At 48.0% G+C, this 20,161-nt stretch overlaps 1 protein-coding gene across 13 annotated transcripts in view; it reads left to right on the top strand.

Moving 5' to 3' along the window:
• Positions 1-20,161, top strand: part of TLN2 (talin 2) — a 437,549-nt gene that overhangs the window by 360,186 nt on the left and 57,202 nt on the right. For all 13 annotated transcript variants that reach the window (XM_045449534.1, XM_045449533.1, XM_045449530.1 and 10 more), the window contains 3 exons: positions 3,185-3,355; positions 13,501-13,647; positions 17,717-17,818. In XM_045449534.1, the coding sequence (XP_045305490.1) occupies positions 3,185-3,355; positions 13,501-13,647; positions 17,717-17,818 (420 nt within the window). The remainder of the gene's footprint in view (positions 1-3,184; positions 3,356-13,500; positions 13,648-17,716; positions 17,819-20,161) is intronic.

Below are 20,161 nucleotides of genomic sequence, written 5' to 3'. Positions count from 1 at the left end.
TGCACTAAACACCTTGATTCCTCTAGTACATACAGGACCCATCCTGAGTCCTGCCCCCTGATGACCCATTAGTGCACTGTGGTTCACCTTGGTGGTGACCCCAGTACCCTACTAGGGGATGAGGGTGAAATCCAATGCAAATGTGTAGGGCTGATACCTGGAGTTGTGCAAGCTGGGTCTTACACAAAGGTGTTCGGGCAAAGCAGAGAGTGGGGCCAAAATCTAGTCGAGTCATGTGCCTTGGAATCAATCATGTCTGACCCACAGATAGGGAGCCCCTTTAAATTTTTTTTTTCAACGTTTATTTATTTTTGGGACAGAGAGAGACAGAGCATGAACGGGGGAGGGGCAGAGAGAGAGGGAGACACAGAATCGGAAACAGGCTCCAGGCTCTGAGCCATCAGCCCAGAGCCTGACGCGGGGCTCGAACTCACGGACCGCGAGATCGTGACCTGGCTGAAGTCTGACGCTTAACCGACTGCGCCACCCAGGCGCCCCTAGGGAGCCCCTTTAAAATTCATCCAAAGCATCACAAAGGCCAGCAGCAGCCCTGCGGAAGCGCTTTGAAACCATCTGATTAAAGAGAACTGTAATCGAGAGTAAAAGAGCAAATGTACGTTTACTGCTGGCTGATGGTCCGTCTCACTGTGAGCTCTAATGACCTTTAATATTTTGGACTCCCACCTTGGCCCAGCCACCACCAACTGCATGAACCCCTGCCCCCTGCTTCATTTCTGACCCAGTGACTGCACAGCTCAGGAGTGGCCTTCTTTGCTCCGTCCTCCTCACACTCATTATTCCTCCACATAATGGGAAGAAGCATTAAGGGAAATTGCTGGCTAGATGTCTGAACTCACATACACTTGACGGAGCTAACTTATCAGTTAGTAATTGGCATGCACAATGAGGAGTGGAACAGAAAAGTGTGGTCAGTGCCATTGTGTTTTTTCCGAGTGGAAGTAGATGGTGGTATCTGAAGCAAGTACGGTGAAATGTTCAACTCTGGCATTCCGGATGCTAGGCAAGTGGGTATTGCTGTATTAGTCTGGAACTTTATTTTAAATGCCTTACAGAGCAGCAAATACCAAACAAGAAACTTCTGGGGCGCCTGGGTGGCTCAGTTGTTAAAGCGTCTGACTCTTAATTTCGGCTTTGGTCATGATCTCCCAGGTTTGTGAGATCAAGCCCCATGTCTGTCTCCACGCTGACATCAGGGAGCCTGCTTGGGCTTCTCTCTCTCCCTTTCTCTCTGCCCCTCTTAAACTCACATGTGTGTGTGTGCTCGCTTTCTGTCTCCCTCTCTCAAACTTTTTAAAAAACAAACAAACAATATGGGGCGCCTGGGTGGCTCAGTCCATCGAGCGCCCGACTTCGGCTCAAGTCATGATCTCACGGTTGACGAGTTCAAGCCCCGCGTTGGGCTCTGTGCTGACAGCTCAGAACCTGGAGCCTGCTTCGGATTCTGTGTCTCCCTCTCTCTCTGCCCCTTCCCCGCTCATGCTCTGTCTCTCTCTGTCTCAAAAATAAATAAACATTAAAAAACAAACAATAAACTTCTTTTTTTTTTTTTTTAATATCTATTCGTACCTTCTGCCCATTTTTTAATTGGATTATTCAGTTTGGGGGGTGTTGAGATTTTAAGTTCTTTTTTTTTTTTTAATGTTTATTTCTGAGACAGAGACAGAGCATGAGTGGGGGAGGGGCAGAGAGAGGGAGACCCAGAATCAGAAGCAGGCTCCAGGCTCCGAGCTGTCAGCACAGAGCCCGACGCGGGGCTCGAACTCACAAACCGTGAGATCATGACCTGAGTTGAAGTCAGTCGCTCAACCGACTGAGCCACCCAGGTGCCCCAACAATAAACTTCTAAAATCCAATATTACAACCATAGCAGAGCTGAACTAAAAAAGAGAAGTAGCCAACAGTAGAGCAGAAGGTGGGAATCTGGACTGTGGTCTGGGACATGGGATTCCTTTCACAGCTCCTTGTCTTAGCTGCTTGAGGTCAAACAAGTTACTCCACCCACCTAAGCCTTGGTTTCTTCATTTGTATCTACCTGGTAGGATTGTTGTGGGGATTAGATGAAGCTTGGTGAGCTGTTAGTAGAAAGCCTCGCGTGTGGGATATTCCCAGTAATGCCTGTGAGGGGCGTCTGGTGGCCCAGTCAGTTGAGCGTCCGACTTTGGCTCAGGTCATGATCTCGTGTGTGTAGGTTTTAGCCCTGCATCGAACTCTGTGCTGACAGCTCGGAGCCTGGAGCCTGCTTTGGATTCTGTGACTCCCTTTCTCTCTGCCCTTCCCTTGCCTCCCCACTCACACACTCTCACTTTCTGTCTCTCAAAAAAATAAAACATTAAAGATTAATAAAAAATAAAATAGATTAATTAAAGAAGTAAGTAAGTAAAAATAAATAAATATGGCTCTGCGGCACCCAGTGGTTGGGTTCTCATGAGCACAGAAGCAACATGACGTTACGTACTGGAGAGGCCTAAGCAGGAATGGTGGTTAGCCATCCGGCTAGGCTTTTTTCTTCTCCTGGACTAGACTAATCACAAACAGAACATCTAGGGCAATGTGAAATCATTTTTGCTTTTATTCCAAATCTATGGTTAGGGCAACAATGCTCCAGGTAGAGAGCAGTTGGATTGGCTTCCTCGAAAGCCTTTGCTCTCAGGCTTCTTTTCTCAGCGGTCCTTGGTCCCTTGCTCCGCTCCTGTCCCCCTTTCTTCTGAGTTCCTAAGATGCTCCTCTTTGGTTCTTTTGAAAGCTTGACAGTTTGTGAGATTTGTAAAATGCTCACGCCCAACTCAGGATCACGAAACAAATTCCTTAACACTTGGGCCTTGATGAGAGACGAGATGAAGAGCTCCCCAGAGGAAGTAACATCCAAGCAAGAGTTCATTAATGAGCAAGTGCTTCTAAAAGTAAAATTGAGTGATGAATAAGTTCGGAGGGTCTAATGTGTAACATGATGACTGTAATGCATGATAGTGAATTATATTAAATAATAGAAAAAAAACAAAAAGTAAGTCGCAGCCTGTGTAAAAAGCAAATTTCAGCACGTCTGTCTCTCCCTGTGCATCATCCCAGTCCCCTCCCCACCAGTGCGACCCCTAAAGGAGACACATGTGATTACGTGATGTATCTGTGGCGTTTTTTTTTTGTTTTTTTTTTTTTGTCTTAAAAGGTGACACAGCTGGCAAGCTACTTCGAGCCCCTGATCTTGGCCGCAGTTGGTGTCGCCTCCAAGATTCTGGACCATCAGCAGCAGATGACTGTGCTGGACCAGACCAAGACACTTGCAGAATCTGCCCTCCAGATGCTGTATGCAGCCAAAGAAGGTGGAGGAAACCCCAAGGTACAGTTCAGGATTCCAGGGGCTCACCTAGGGCCACTGAGAAGCCATGGCACATTCCTCCTTGTTGTGTTCCTCCAAGGAAAACTCTTCCAGTTCTCGGTTGATTGTATGTGATTTCCCACGCCAAGATGGGAAATAATCTTTGATTGGCCTTCCCAGGGACCTTTAAGAGGAAAACCAAGAGACCTACATAATGAAGCCTTATTGAGAAGTTGCATTTTCCATGACAGAAGGTGTAGGCAAGCGTCCTTGGGAAAGAAGAACATTGTGTGGTGTTTGCAGGAATAAAAACTAATACTGCCTGGCACCTGCTCGGTGGTGACTCCCAGCTTGCGCAAAGCAAAGCTCTGTTGTTTTCCAGTGAATGTTATTTCCATTCCCGGTTCTCAAGTCCAAAGCAAAATGTGATGCAAGGTCACCCACGGCATGTGCTTCTGTTGCCTTGGGGACAGTCGTTTAATATGGAAATCTCCCTTACCAGTTTGCAGGTAGAATGTTTCCACAGCCAGAGGTATCACCCAGCTACTAAGCGACCAGAGATGGTGACAGCATGCCATCTTTCAGGGTTGATACTTGTGTCAGGGTGATTATTTTACTTGTGAAACCATCACGTACATTGTGAGAAGGTCGGAGGCTCCTCCTGCTCTTGGTACCTTCTAGCAACTGCCTCCACACAGTCCATCTGAACTTAATGGGTCCTCACTTAAGCAGACTCAGTTGTGGGTTTACTGACTGGAGAGATTTGTATGGGATACTTGCCTATAGGCTACAGAAATCCATATTATGTATCTATTCTTTTTAGTGTGCTTTGTTGCATTTCTAAGGTCTTTACATGAACAACATGGTGCAGCAGGGACGACTCTAGATTAAGAGGCAGAATCACAAATGGGTCCTCTCAGAGCTCACAGTTACTGAGCGCTGACTCTGTGTCACCCCTTACACCTCATATCCTCTTGATATTTGATCATCATAAAAATCCCGTGGTGTGAGAAGGTTCCCACTGGACAGATGTGGAAACTGAGACTGGTTAGGTGAGTTGTCCCACGTCACAGAAGAGGTGGACGTGGAGTCAGGACGGAGCCTGCACCCTGTGAAAGCACAGGCCGACTGCCCAAAGCAAAGGCTGGAGAGAGGTCGAGGAAAGTTGCAGGAGAGAGGCGACATGTGCCAAGTTGGTCTCACAAAAAGAAATTACCTGGTACATAAGGGCGGTCAGGGGCGTGCCAGGAAGAAGGAACAGCATATGCAAAGGTGTACGTGGGGTTATGAAAGGATTGTGATACCTTTAGAAAATAGCATGCAGTCTGGTGTATATGGAATGTGCTGAAAGTGGGGCCATCAGGGTGGGAGGATAGACTAGACTGTGTTGTGACTGGTCTCCTCCCACTGTACAGAGGTTGGGTTTTGTTGTGAGTAGTGGGGATGATAACCCCACCAGAGTTCCGAAACACCGCTTCTGTAGCACCATGCACACTATCTTAGACTTGGGTTTTCTGTGTGCACTTTGACCCGTCATGTATCTGGCAACTATTAAGAGCCTAATTCTTGGGATGCTAAAAATATTGAGAGCCAGCCATTGCCCTCAAGTTGTTCCCAGCGTTCTGGACAAAAAATAAGTCTCGTTGCTGAAATGGCGAGGTCGAACCTCAAGAACAAGAACACCCTTTTGACTGATGGATGAATGATAGTTGCCTCTGAGTTGGACCAGCCCCTTTTGCACCCGCCCCAAACTGGAGAAGCCAGGATTTGCCTTCCAGACCCAGTTCTGGGTTGTCTTTTCTCCAGGGCTGAGTGCCACATGTCTCCCCCTGACCTGAGAGGCTTTTATTCCCAGCAGAGTAATTGGAATTAGGAATTTTCTGGGGGCTATTTTAACGTGTTTTTTTTTTTTTTTTTTTTTTTTTTTTTTTTTTTTTTTTTGAGAGAGAGGCAGAGAGAGAGAGGGAGAGAAAGAATCCCAAGCAGGCTCCAGCACCCTATCAGCACAGAGTCCGGCGTGGGGCTCAATCTCATGAACTCAGAGATCATGACCTGAGCCAAAACCAAGAGTTGGATGCTTAACCGGCTGAGCCACCCAGGTGCTCCACGTTTTCTGGGTTTTTAAGATATTAGCCCATCTACTTGGACTACAAGTTCAGAGCTCCATGTGGAATTCTGTTCTATACCAAGAAACTCACGGTTGGGGGTGTATGTAGTGAGCACTGTAAGCTTTATAATGACATCACCTGCTTGAAAATGGTGGCTGGACATGAGAGTGGAACAGTTTTCAGTGAATGACCTGAAGCATTGGCCACAAGCTGAGACATGCTTGGCGGGAGCAAGGTGGCTACATGTGTGTCTCCACTGACTGGCATCCTTCGGCCCATGCTCTGTCTATAGACCCTGACAGGCTTGTCACAGAGGATGCCTAAGATACTACAAGTTGGCTTTTAGGTCCTTTCCTAAGAAGCCCGATGCGTGGACTTAATCACTTTGGGCGCTATTCTTTGGGCAAATATTCCCTGGGTGTTACTTGCTAAGTCTTCAGTGATGCATGTGTGTGTTAGATGTTGTGGGTCGTTGCTTGCCAAGGAAATACGGTTAAATGATGATCAGTGGCTTTGATGTAGTGACAAAGAGGATAAGCTTTGGGTCCAACATAATTGAATTCATTTCTTTGCTTCCTCATCTAGACAGTGGGGTTGATAATGAATACCCCTCAGGGAGAGTTGTAGAGATTGACTGAGATAATGTGCCTGACGCAGTAGGTATTCCAAGAAAAAAAAAAGTGACCTCCCCAGACCCTGCTGTTAATGAGTCATATGATTACAAGGAATTTGCTGGGTAGCCTCCCCCTTGCCCCGCGGAGTCCCCTCCTGCACTCATTCTCTACCCCCAAGTTCTCCCTTCTGTACTCACCCCTACCCCACCCAGTTCCCTCCTACATCCTCCTTGAAGGGCCCCTCCTGCTTCTTCTGCCTGAGACCCTCCAGCGTATCCACAGCCCTGCACACTGTGGGGCATTTCTAATTATTAGTGGGTTTTTTCCCTTCTGCTAACATTGACATCTGTCTCCCAACCCCCTGTAGCCTTCTCCCATTTTCCAAATTCCTGTGATGTCTGTGCCCGCTTTACTGGGCTTTGTAGTTGAAGCACTGTCATACAGAAATCAGACTCCCTTGGAAGTAGACTTCAGACGTGTTTCCAAAAAAGAACCGAGTCTGATGTTTCTCCCGTGTTGTGCTGTGAGGAACAGTAACAAGGAGCCCCTCCGGAATCTAAAATAATGAAGGGTCTTTGTTGAGCCTTCTGACTGCACTTCCCAGATTGCTGTCGGACTTAAGTATGCCCTCGTTGAGCGCCTACTGTGTCTTTGCATTCCTGACACTGGTGTGCACAGGTGGCCTGCGGGATGATAGCGATGTGGCCGTGTGGCAGGGATGAGGTTTGTCGTTGGAGGCACAGGAAGCAGCCCTGGGAGAGGCTTGGGGTAACTGGAGGAGGCTTCATAGACTCTCAGCTGACCGTTTAAGGGTCTGGGACTTAACGCGTGCAGAGTGAAGGGGAGCGGGCCTGGCGAGCTTCTCGTGCAAGCAGATGAGAAGGTGATCGTTTCTCAGGCAGCCAAGAGCAAGGGCGTGTTTTTGTGGGTTTGGATGCCCCAGCGTGGAGAAAGCGTTGTTTACGTTTTCGGAGTTCGGAGAGCAGTTCTGTGATTTACTGCTGCCGCCCCCAAAACTTGCTTCTCGTACCTTCCTCAGCCCATATGGGAAGGCACACGCTTGGCGGGCAATGCTCACTTCTCCCTGGAAACACGCACTCGACTTTAATGTGGGGGTGCAGAATCACTGACACTTTTGTGCCACCAGTGATCGTCTCATTTGAAGTGAGACTTAGAGAAATACGCACCGTCCAATTTTGCCTTCTTTTATCAATGAGAACGTCTTTGTATAGGGGCTCTCTCTAGAGGGTAACGTGCAAGAAATGTCACCTTTCAGGCTTCTGTCATCAAAATAAAGCAATCTGCACATGTTGTGTTTTACCTTCTCTGTACCAGGAAATCAGCGATCAACCTAAATTACCAGTTTCCTCCATCACATCCCTGATAGAGTTTTGCATCCTGACGCGTTTGCCTCAAGACAACCACCTGTGATCTGACCGTTCAGACCTCTTCTTGATTCTTGAGACTTTTCAATTCTGCAGACTTAGCCAGTTTCTGTGGCTCACACAGCCACCTCTTAGAATTCTTCTCTTTCAGTTAGTCAAGAGAGTTAGATTTAGGGGCGCCTGGGTGGCTTAGTTGGTTGAGCATCCTACTTCGTCTCAGGTCATGATTTCGGGGTTTGTGATTTTGAGACCCACGTCAGGTTCACTGCTATAAGCATGAAGCCTGCTTCCTATCCTCTGTCCCTTCTCTCTCTGCCCCTCCCCACTGACATGCATGCATTCTCCCTCCCTCCCTCTCTCTTTCTCAAAAATAAATAAAAATATTAAAACAAGAAAAAAAGTTACCATTTACCTTCTCTTACTGGCCTATTTACCTTCTCATCCACCAAAGTGAAAATGTCATTTCTTGGACCTTTGGAAGGGTCGTCTCCCCCTGAGGTATGTCAGGGCAGCCATGGCCACTGCCTGGGTGACCTCAATGCCTGGAGCAGTGCAATTCTAGAAATAACTCGCTGGCATCAGTTCCGATTTCCCAGTTTAAGAGCATTGTCCTCAATTCAGGCACCCGACATAAGTTCCAGGGTTCCCGGGCCATCCCCACTGTGACCTGATGGTTACAAATTCAAGGGATTCTCAGTACCCTTCAGGTTCAATAATTTGCTAGAATGACTCAGAGAACTCAGGAGATTTCTCTACTTTCTGTTACAGTTTTGTTATAAAGGAATACAAACCAGCGAAAAGAAGAGACCCAGAGGTGAGGTCTGGGGGGTGCCTGAACATGTCCCAAGGAGGTGTCACCCTCCCAGCTTATTGACATGCATCACCAACCAGCGAGGGCTCACTCCAGCTTCGCTGGATTTCAGTATGTAGGCTTGATTGATTGGTTTTAGTCATATGACCCGTGATTCAGTCTCCAACCCCATCATGTCCGCAGAGGTCAGGCTGGCATTATGTTGCTCAAAGCCACAGCCCTCTAATCACATGGTTGGTCTTTCCAGCACGACCAGCCCCCCATCCTGAAATTGCCCCCTGGCCACCATGAGTCACCTCCTTAGCATAAACTAATGTGTAGTCCAGGGGGCCCACCGGGAATAACAGGCAGTCCTTGATCTTGGAAAGGCTAAGTCTCCCTCCCAGGAACCTAGAACACAGATCAGCCAGATAATTTACTGCCTCACACTGGGTGAGGTTCCAGGGTCGGGCTCAGCTGGTGGCAAAAGCTACCAGGTGTTGGAAGGTATACGCAAGCTCGGCCCTGGGGAGCTCCAGGGAGCAGATTGGGGAACTGTGACTGGCAACACATTCATGGGCAAGAGTGGAGCCCACAATGACAGATAGAGCTGAGAGACTAGAGGCTGGGCTGTTGCTGAAATGCAGAAGAAGGCACTGAATGATGGGGACCCAGCCAACTCGGGGAACAGTAGCAAGTCCTGAGGCCCCTTGCCTTTGCCACATGATACTTGTGAGGCTTTACCTTATTTAAAAGCACCCCGTTTGGGGGGAAAGGCGGAAACTTCCCTTTGTAGATGGCAAATTCCCTACATTCGTGGTTTATTTCCTAGTAGCGCTGATAAATTTGACCTGATCTGACCATCTGCTCATTTTCCTCGTGACCAGTGGTATCGTTTCAGCAGATGGCCCGCTGGTGGGTGGCATTTGTCATCCGCCAGATCCGGAAGCTTTAGTACTTAAGCTGCCATTTTCAGACTGTGACTGTCAGAGGGGGTCCCTGGCAGGGACATGGTCCAACCCTCCCCTTCCAGTGGGCTGTGAGGATGAACGGGACCTGAATCACAGTGGTGAGCACAGTGCCTGGCACAGAGGAGTCCCTAGGGAATGTTAGCAGCTGCCTGCTGTTCCTGCTGTCACGTGCTTTGACATTTACTGTTATTCCTGGTCCCCTGCCTGTCACCTAGAACGGAGCAGTGACTGTCAAATGCAAAAATACCTGACCCGAGATATAAGAACACGGGTTATGAAACTAGTTGGAAAGTCACATCGGGTCCACAGGCTGGCTCCTACATTGTATAAAGTACACACCAGCCCTTGGCATCTTGCTCGCATCCCCAGGAACATCGTTGGGTATTCTTGGCCCAGTCAGAAGAGCTGGAGCAGGTCACTGCAGCCCAAGGGAGCCCAGTTGATGGTTCAAGGTAGGAAGGAAGGGCTGGGTCCCGTTATGACTCCCCACAAAGCCCCGTCTCCACTGTCAGCTCTGCCATCCGTGCCTATTCAGCAGCATGAAAACAGATGGTTCCATTAATTTCTAAACAAGCCTCTCCCGAGGGGAAATTGGCACCAACAACCTGTGAAGGTTATCCTTTTAAAAAAATTATGCGTGAAAGTAAAAAATTAATGTGTCACCCTTTACATCAGCCCCACCTGGTGACTTGATCGGACTCTTCATTTCCTCTGAATACCGTGCTTCTAGAAGGAAGCAGAGCCCACTGTTGGCAAGGAGCACACGGTCTAGTTGGAGAAGGGGCAGGAGCTGTGCATCAGGCACCGTGTCAGACCCTTCACACACAGTGTTTGGGCTCATCTTCGCAGTCCACGTTCCCTCCTGTCTCTGGACCTTGGTACAGGCTGTGTCCTCTGCCTGGAAGCCTCTCCCTTTTCTCCCATCTTCATCCCGTCAACTCTGCTAGACTCTGGATTGTTCATCCAGGTCTCTGCTTCAACATGAACACCACCTATGAGAAGTCTCGTCTGGCCCCAAGGTTGCATTAGGAGCGCTCCTTAGGGGCTGTAGCAGTTCACTGCTGCTCCAAACAAGCCGTCCTAAAACTTAGTGACTTCAGACACACCATTTGAGTATGCTCTCTGGTGGATCTGCAGGTGGGCTGAGCTCAGCAAGGTAGTTCTCATTCAGTCCCTCCTGCCATTGAAGCCAGATGGTGGCTGGGGCTTAAATGACTGGACGCTCCATCACTCCCCGGCACTTGAGCTGAAATCAGATGTTGAGGGGGCTGGGGCTCCGTGGGCAGCCCTTTCTCGCTCTGTGTGGGCGGCATACAGCCTCAAGATAGCCGGCCTTACCCAGTGGCCGAGGACCTCACAGGAACATCTCCTGAGAGAGCAGGGCAGTACTTGTATTGTTTTTCATTATTGAGCCTCTTTTCCCAATGTTCTTTTCTCTGAGGCCTTTGTCTCTTGATGGCTGTTTGACTCCAGAGTTGCTTGTCGGGGCTACAGAAATCCCAGAGAAAGCTGACGGGAGGACGACAAGAAGGCTGCTGGAGGAGGTGGTATTTAGGCTGGGCCTCGAAAGAGGGCTGGGATTTTCACGGAGGGAAGAAAAGAGGCAAACTCAATAGAACCAGCTGCTACAGGCCTCAGGTGAGAGGGTGCAGCTGTGAGGAGGCTTCCAGATGGCTGCCAGGACCATACCAGGGAAGCAGGTCAGGGGGAAGAAGTCCCAAGAGGGAGGCTGCCTGGCTGCCCCCATGGAAGGCCTGTGAAGTAGAGAAGATGGCCACTAGTCTGGGCAAGCCACGGTGGTCAATGATTCGCGTTTGCCTCCTGACAGTCGCCTCAAGGTAACCATCCCTGAGGTGCGTGTTTCACGTCCCAGCAGATGTCATTGTGGAAGGCCTCCTCTCGTTTGGCACGCTTTCAGTTCCACACAGAGCCAGTTCCCATGGCTTACACAGCCTCTTCTAAAAATTCTTCTCTTCGGTTAATCGGTCAAGAGTTACCGTTGACCCTCGCTCAGTAGCTTCCTTGACTTCTCATCCACCCAAGTGAAGGTGCCATCTCTTGGGCCTTTGGAAAGGTCTTCGCTCCTGAAATACGTCAGGGCAGCCACGGCCATTGCATGGGTGGCCCCAGCACCTGGAACCTCACCATTCTCACACTGACTACCTGACGTTAGGTCAAGCTTCCCTAGGCTCAGGCACCTACTAGACTCCTCTTATTATAAATATACGGTGATGCAGCCATATCATCTCACCAGAATTCGGCAGAGCGTTGTTACCATTATTCCCATTGTGCTGAGGAAGCAAAGGCCAGGACCACTTAGCCAGTTAGAGATGGATCTGGAGCTAGAACCCAGCTTTTCTGATGCCAGGACCTTGGTTCTTTGTCCTGCATCTTGCTTCCACTGGAGGTGTTTTTCAGGGAGCCTGCCACTACCATTGGTTCATCTTTTCATTCATGTATTCAACCAGCGCCTACTCTGTGCTTGTCCTGCACGTAGCAAGCCTGTGGTCATTAGAGCCTCTCCAAGTGTGGGTCAGGGGGGAACTCATGAGCACTCGCGACTCTGCCTGCGGAATGAACATCTGTCCCTGGAGAACTTGGCTCACTCATCCCTCCAACCTCATGACAGTGTAATTTGTGACATAATTCCAAAACCTGTTCATCTTTCTGCAGATTTGTTTGTTTGCCATATGCTTAAATTTACGTGATCCAGTCTTAAGGAATGGTAGGGTATCGGGCAGCTTTGAACAGAAGTGCATTTGTTGTAAACACTTTTTTCCTTTATGTTAGTTTTTTTTATTATTTTCTTAACATTTTATTTACTTTTTTCATATAATTTATTGTCAAATTGGTTTCCATACACAGCCAGTGCTCATCCCAACAGGTGCCCTCCTCAATGCTCATCACCCACTTTCCCCTCTCCCCCACCTCCATCAATCTTCAATTTGTTCTCAGTATTTAAGAGTTTCTTATGGTTTGCCTCCCTCCCTCTCTGTAACTTTTTTTTCCCCTTCCCCTCCCCCATGGTCTTCTGTTAAGTTTCTCCACATTAGTGAAAACATCGTATCTGTCTTTCTCTGCCTGACTTATTTCACTTAGCATAATACCCTCCAGTTCCATCCACATTGCTGCAAATGGTCAGATTTCATTCTTCCTCATTGCCAAGTAGTATTCCATTAAATATATAAATCACATCTTCTTTATCCATTCGTCAGTTGATGGCCATTTAGGCTCTTTCCATAATTTGGCTATGAAAGTGCTGCTATAAACATTGGGGTACAAGTGCCCCTATGCATCAGCACTCCTGTACCCCTTGGGTAAATTCCTAGTAATGCTATTGCTGGGTCATAGGTAGATCTATTTTTAATTTTTTGAGGAACCTCCACACTGTTTTCCAGAGCAGCTGCACCAGTTTGCATTCCCACCGACAGTTTAAGAGGATTCCCGTTTCTCCACATCCTCTCCAGCATCTATAGTCTCCTGATTTGTTCATTTTACCCACTCTGAGCAGCGTGAGGTGGTATCTCAGTGTGGCTTTGATTTGTATTTCCCTGATGATGAGTGACGCTGATCATCTTTTCGTGTTTCTGTTTGCCATCTGGATGTCTTCTTTGGAGAAGTGTCTGTTCGTGTTTTCTGCCCGTTTCTTCACTGGAATATTTGTTTTTCGGGTGTGGAGTTTGGCGAGTTCTTTATAAAGAACTCACATTTTATTGATCTCTGAGACAGAGTGTGAGTAGGGGAGGGGCAGAGAGGCAGGGAGACACAGAATCCGAAGCAGGCTCCAGACTATGAACTGTCAGAACAGAGCCTGACGCGGGGCTCAAACCCACAAACCATGAGATCATGACCTGAGCCAGAGTCGACGCTTAACTGACTGAGCCATACAGGCACCCCATGTTAGTTTTTTTTTTTTTTTTTTTTTTAATTAAACCCATCAGCTTATATATTTGGGAATCTGTGGCATTCTCTTTCTGCTACCCTGAACGCACTAACTTAAAACTGGTCCTGTCGTAAGATGCTGTTTCATATATTTCAATTTTTCCTTTTAAATTGTAAAAAGAGATCTTTTTCTATTTTCCCTTCTGATTTTTAATGATTTCGCACACAAACGTACCCACATAATAAAAGGAAAAACCCAGAATACCTTATTGTGCTCCATAATGGAGATACAGTTTTGTATTGTGTCTTTTGAAGGTTATACTTAAAAGCAGTGAAGTGATTCTGAGGAAACTGAGCACCATTTTCTTCTGTTTATGGAAATTTCCCACAATCCTCTTTCCCCTTTGCTTTCTCAGGCCCAGCACACCCACGACGCCATCACAGAGGCCGCCCAGCTCATGAAGGAGGCTGTTGATGACATCATGGTGACACTGAATGAAGCAGCTAGCGAAGTGGGGCTGGTGGGAGGCATGGTCGATGCCATTGCAGAGGCCATGAGCAAGGTAGGCCTGGGCATCCACGTGTTCACCTTCACCCCTTGACCCCATCTCCTCCTCAGTTTCCCTCAGACGTGATCCCCAAGTGCTTTTCTCTAAGGAGTGGCCGGTCAAAGTGGCTATCGGTGAGCCTCCTCTTGAGGGTTCTGATAAATGTATACATTTTCTAACCTCTGTCCACCATAGTATTCATCCCTTATTATTCCTTCATTACTTTTTTAAGCCACTCTCACCCTGTCTTTCAGTTTTATGCAGGGGAAAGAAAATGGAGATGGAGAAGGTATCACTGGCTCCTTCACTTATAAAATGGAAATAATTATTTACCTCCCCTGTGGACCTCACAGAGATGTCGTGGGGAACAAACAGCAAAGTGAAATAGTGAAGTGATTCCCAAGCGCTAGTCTTTGGAATGGCTACTTAGGAATCACAGGCAGCACGTTCCAAGACCCTACCCTAGCCATAATCAGTTGGAATCTCTGTGGGGTTGAGCCTAGGAATCTCTCTCTATATTTTCTTTAATGTTTATTTAATTTTGAGAGAGAGAGACAGAGCATGAGCAGGGGAGGGGCAGAGAGAGAGGGAGACACAGAATCTGAAATAGGCTCCAGGCTCTGAGCTGTCAGCACGGATCCCGATGTGGGGCTCAAACCCACAAACCATGAGATCATGACCTGAGCTGAAGTCTGGCGCTTAACTGACTGAGCCACCCAGGTGTCCCAGAATCTCTGTATTTTTTTAAATCTCCCCATGGTTTTGGTATCTACAAATGCAGAAACCACTGAAGTACTATGTGTGAAAGCCTGTAGTGAACTCTTGTGGGCAACGGGCATAGGAGATAATGTGAGAATTATTTCTCCTGCAGTGACCCCTCCATTGACTTGGATCAGTAGAGAAGTAAGACTGGAGAGTGTCTCCTGCTCTTTCCCCAAGGAATCCTTCACTCGTCTTAGCAGTTTGATAGTCATTAAAATTAACAATTGTCCGTCAACATCTAATTGCCATTCTGGGATAGCACAGCCAAGAACTTGAGATTTTGTCTGTGTTTTGAAATGTCCATTGTCAGACTGCGAGTACATTATTACAGTTTTTCAGGATAATAAGTGGTCTTTAATTGCTAATTTAGAGAAGATTGGTTGGTTCATATCTCCATAAAGAGGTGATAGCCCGAAGCTGTAATTAGGATAATTCTCCTTAAACATCACAATCCAGGCTGAGATGCTGGGGCTCCTTCAGAGACCCCAGGCGTGCCTTGTCAGAGCCCTCCAGTAATTTCTGCTGTGGGCTTCTCGTGCCTCAAATGTGGACAGTTTGGCAGAAAATGAGTGAAGTTCCCCTCTTTCTAAAGGCCTTTGGGTAAGTCTCCATGGGTTTGTTTGGCTTCCAGGAGTCAGAACACCAGAACTTTGAAAGTAAGCCATGTGCCTACCAAGGTTATTAAATAATGGAGCTCAGGTCTTCTCAATACAAATTAGAAATTCAAATGATAACCTTTTTCTTCCTAGGAGAAGGTATTTTCCAGAATCACCCCAATGATGGGGAAGGGTTCCACCAATCCCTGGAATATGGAAGTCAGATTCTTGAAGTCTTTTTTTTTTTTTTTTGATAGCCTTTGAACCTTACCATATTGTGATGGGTTTTCAGTGAAGAAAGCAGCTCTTGTACTGGCTGCTGTCAGTCGTTTGACAGCTGCTCTCTCACTCAGCCCAGGACACACTTGATTCTCTCTGAAGGACTGGGGAGAGAAGTCCGGTGTGAACTGATAGCAATAATTAGGAACTGCTAATGACACGACCCACAGAGGCCGGGAACAAAGGGGTTTTTTCCCTCAGTTCCACAAGGTATGCAAGTAGGGTTTTATTGGTACCCCTACACTCGGACCTACCCAGACCTGCCAGCCAAAGCCCAGTGAACCACCTAGTGCCTCTTCCCCATTCTCCTTTCGTTCAGCTCACCCCAAACTGCCCATCGCTACACACTTTGGGCTAAGTGATATTCCAGATCCTTTGAACCCCTAAGCGTTGAAGTATTAGGATTGGCACACATTCTTAGTTCTGTTATTTGGTTACATTATTGATACACTGTTAGCATCATTGTCTGAACTTCTTAAAGCCATTGAGCGACTGGCGGAAAAAACCAACGTGCGCCCAAAGTTGATTCTAACGTGGACACAGTTTACACCACTTTTGGTGCTTCTGCTGTGGAGGTTCTTTTTGGAATTCTCTCCCCATGTCTAAGCACCAGAAGGTTTGGGTTAATACGAAGTAATCAACTTTCTGGTCTACCTCGGATAAAGAACTCAAGCCCTCTGAACCTCCATTTCCTCATTCAATGAGGTTAGTGGCCCTCGGCCTTGGGGATCTTGTGACCCACTGCCTTTTCTTTGTTTGAGTTTTTGTTTGGGTTATTAGATGGTGGTGGTGGTTTATTCTTTTTGATGAGGGATGGAGATGAAAACAAACAAACCTGCTACCTGCATCACTACTGTTTCCTGCAAGAAAGGTCATGTTAACATCCCCCTCAAAAAAAGTAGGAAGGCTATAATTAAAATCTCAGAGTAAAGGAAAGTTCTTTAAACTAAAGAAATCTGGAATCCAAAAATTCGGCCCCTTTGATCTTAATTGTGTCACTGTCCTCAGATTGGTAAGTTTGTCACAGTAGCCTGAAGCCCCTGTGTTCTGAGCTGCCCTCCAGCGCCAGCCTCCTGGTGTGTTTGTAGTTAGGCCACATTTCGTATGAAGTCTCCCAGCACATTGCTGGACACTTAGAAGATGCCCAGTCAGTCTCTACAGAGAGAAGGAGTCCACGACTCCGTCCTCATTTGACCAACAGGGTCCCCATAGTGCATTGGAGACTTAGACAGCAGCTCTATCCTTGGCAAGGAAGCCTAGACAAATCCACCCTGGGGTTTGTGCTGAGGCTTTGATGGCAGTTATATTCCCGAACTGTGTGGCCACATCACACATAGGCTGTAGTGATATGCCCCCTAGTCTCTGCCCAGACTTCAGACTGTCTGTCATTGCCTACCCTGGACCCCACGTTTTCCCCATGATTTCAAGGTTCTTCATCAGACAGACCAGCTTCATCCCCATGCTCTCAACAGCCCCTCTTCTGTTCACTATACTCCCTCTACCTGTATTCGTTTCTCTTTCCTCTATGTCCTTACCTGGAATACCATTCTGCAGTCAGTGGTGACAGTAGTGATGATGATGGTGGTAGACATGGGTTGCCTTTCTCATCGTCACAGTGCTCATTGACATCATCATCATCATCTTCTTCATTATCCTGGTCATCATCTCTTCCTTCATCTCACTTGATGTGCCCTACAACAGCCTGGCGCTAGGAAGTCTCCACTGAAGGACCTGAGACTCAGAGTATAAGCGACCAGCTTGAGGCCCCCTCACAAGCCCTGGAACCAGGGCTTCTAAACCAGTATGCCCCCAACCCTTCAAGGGACAGAGTCACTGTCCCACTTGTTCCACCTCTTCCCCCCACAGTGATGTCTGCCATTTATCAATTCCTGTTGCTTTCAGTCAGATGAGCAGCAAGTTGTTCCTAGTGGTTCCAACTCCTTGTCTTCCCCAACCTAGATCAGAAGTGAGAGTTCGAGGGTGTACATTCTACTGGTGGGCTACACCAGTCCTAGGGAAGCCATTCATGATGTAGATTCTGCCTCCTCTCCTGAGTCATCTTCTGTCATTCTGTGCTTCCCTAGAAGTGTCTGGCTCATGCCCACTGCCATATGCTTGAACTCTAACCCTGCTTCTCGGAACATCTTCCCCACCTTTTGTGTGTGGCAGACTCCTCCCCTGGTAACAGTTGGCAGAAATGTCCTTCCTCTGGAGTGCCCTCCCTCTCCTCTCAGACAAGGCTTGGGACCTCCTTGCCTGTGTACCCCGAGTGCCATCTTGACACTTCTGTTAAAGCCCTTATCGCCAAAGCTGAGGGATGCTGTTGACTCTAAGCCAAAGAAATTCTGTGGGCGTCTCCGTTTTCAAAGTTCTGATTCTAATAAAATACAGTCCACCCTTCAACTGTCCTCTCCTGACATGTGGGTGCTTATTTCTCTCCTCTGTAGCTGGATGAAGGCACTCCTCCAGAACCAAAGGGAACATTTGTCGACTATCAGACGACTGTGGTTAAATACTCCAAAGCCATTGCGGTAACAGCTCAGGAAATGGTAAGAGGAAAAGAGCTGCCCCACCCACCATTGGTTGCCCTGTTGTCCTCCACTACCACCACTGAGTCATCAAATCAGGGTCTGTGTTGGAGAGAGACGACTCCGTGTTTCTCGTTCCTTATGGGCCCCAGCTCTGTGCTTTATCTGTGATCTCTCCGGCTGCCTATGGTCTAGACGCCCCAGTCTGCGGGAGCTCTGATTTCATGGAAAAGCTGCAAGAGGGAATTACAGATAATTGAGACTTGGGCATGAGGACAGGGGAGCAAAGGAGGGAGAGAAAATGAGAAGGAAGTTGGAGGTAAGGGGAAAGAAAGAAATCCTATCCGCCTTGCCAAGGACTGGACGTGTTTTATCAAGTTACAGTATAAGAGAAGACACATGGGGGTAGTGCAGATTGTCTAATGGAATCAAGCTACAGTATGTGGACAATAAGATATGCTAGTCTGTCAGGCACAATGAAACAGCATGGGTCTGTAAGATCAATTTCCCAGACAACAGAAGGCATGTAACCTTTGGAGGTAATTTTCAATTTTTCTTTTTTCTTAGAATGTATTGCCATCAGAATTGTATTAGATGCATCTTTAGATAAAAATGGCATTGAGAGACAGTGAATGCTATCTCGGTATGCTAAAAAATAATACAAAAGATGACAAATGGTGTCCTCAAAAATACATAGTATGTAGTAAGAAAGCTCCTCTTAACCTCTGAAGGCTCAGAGGTCGCAGAATAAAATTTTGGAAGACGCCTCTCTGCTGCTGCCACATGAGCCTGAGTTGAGAGAGGAGGTGGCTTCCCAGCTCGAGGGACTGAGCCCGGGCCTGGCTCCTGCCCCACCAGACCCAGCACCTCTGGATGGTTTTGTCATGTAGTCTTACGTCCACTAGAGGTTGAACTTGGACCACAAAGCCTTCCCCGGCTGCTGCTACTCCTTCTTAGAAACTCTGTGATTGTGCCAAGCTCATTGGTACTTAAAAGGATTTGGGATGGGAGGGGGAACAGGAGCAGTGCCTGTCTCGGTGACTAAAAGAGCTGGAGTCAGGCCCATGCTGGTTCTGCTCAGGGCGCTCCGGGGCGGGGCACGGGTCGCATCGGGCGGCCCTCCTGTGCCAAGTTCTCTGAGCAGAGAGCACAGCGCAGCAAGAGATGAAGGTATTTTGAGTGGCCTCGTGGTGTTTTCTGGCACCTCTCGCAGGCTAGGTTCTCAGCAGGCCCATCCTGATCCTTGATGTGCATGCTCTTGAGGAGCCCCGCCTGGGATGGCATGTCTGCTCCTAGGCTGGCTGGCCTGGACCCTGAGTTGGCAAGGGTCCGCTTCGCCATGCCAGGTTGCCCGGGATCCAGGGCTCACACAAAGCACCCTCCCTCTCGCAGGGTGTTTAGCGTGTGTGTTCCTTGGGAGCCCACGCCTGTGCCAGAAAGCCTGTGATGTTTTCCTGGTGCACCTGCATTAGATGGCTACATGTTCCCATCCAGCCTCCGTGAATATGGAGCCATTTAAAACATTTTTTAAAGCCCTTTGAAGCCAAGGTCTTCTAATGCCACCAAGAGAGAGGAGAGGGTAGGGCAGGAGCAAAGCCTCTTAAGAGAATGAGGATATCTTCCCGGGTGGCAGTTAAAACTGCTGTTGTGACAACCAACAGGCATTGTGTTGGAGGAAAAGGAAAAACTAGAAACCACTGTGTTAGCCTTGTAGGGTAAACTTAAGTAAGTTTTTCTATGAAGCAGGAGGAAAACACTGAATATCCCGATAATGAAAAGGCAGAGCTCGACCGTTTAGGCTACAGTATACTCTTTTTTAAGTTTATTTATTTTTGAGAGACAGCACAAGTGGGGGAAGGGCAGAGAGAGAGAGAGAATCCCAAGCAGACTCTGCCCAGTGCGGGGCTTGAACTCACAAAAACCAAGAGACGTGACCTGAGCCGAAACCAAGACTCAGACGCTTAACTGGCTGAGCCACCCAGGTGCTCTAGAGTGTACTCTTAACTAAATTTGTGGCTGAAACCTTATTCTTTGGCACAAATTTACTACAAAGCTATATTCTCTTTGAATATCGTCCTCCCAGACATCCGGCTCGCCCATCCCTCCTCAATCATGATTTCCTTAACAGCCCTGTCCTCATGCCCTCTTGCCCGTGTGGGACCTGCTTCTGGGTTCCCAGAGACCAGGTCAGCACTCTGTAGAAGCATGTGACCAGGGAGGTGCACTGCATGGGGCCCGCGCCCCCCGTGTTTCCCTGGGGAACCCTCCCGCCGACCTGCAGGGCCGGCCGGGCCAGGGGCTGCCACGCTCACCTTCCGGAGTGGACGCCCGTGAGCGCCCGGCCTCCACGCTGCACAGCCGGGG

The sequence above is a fragment of the Leopardus geoffroyi genome, chromosome B3 (genome assembly GCF_018350155.1).
Source record: "Leopardus geoffroyi isolate Oge1 chromosome B3, O.geoffroyi_Oge1_pat1.0, whole genome shotgun sequence".
Lineage (NCBI taxonomy): Eukaryota > Metazoa > Chordata > Mammalia > Carnivora > Felidae > Leopardus > Leopardus geoffroyi.
This window is presented reverse-complemented; position numbering and strand designations above follow the sequence as displayed.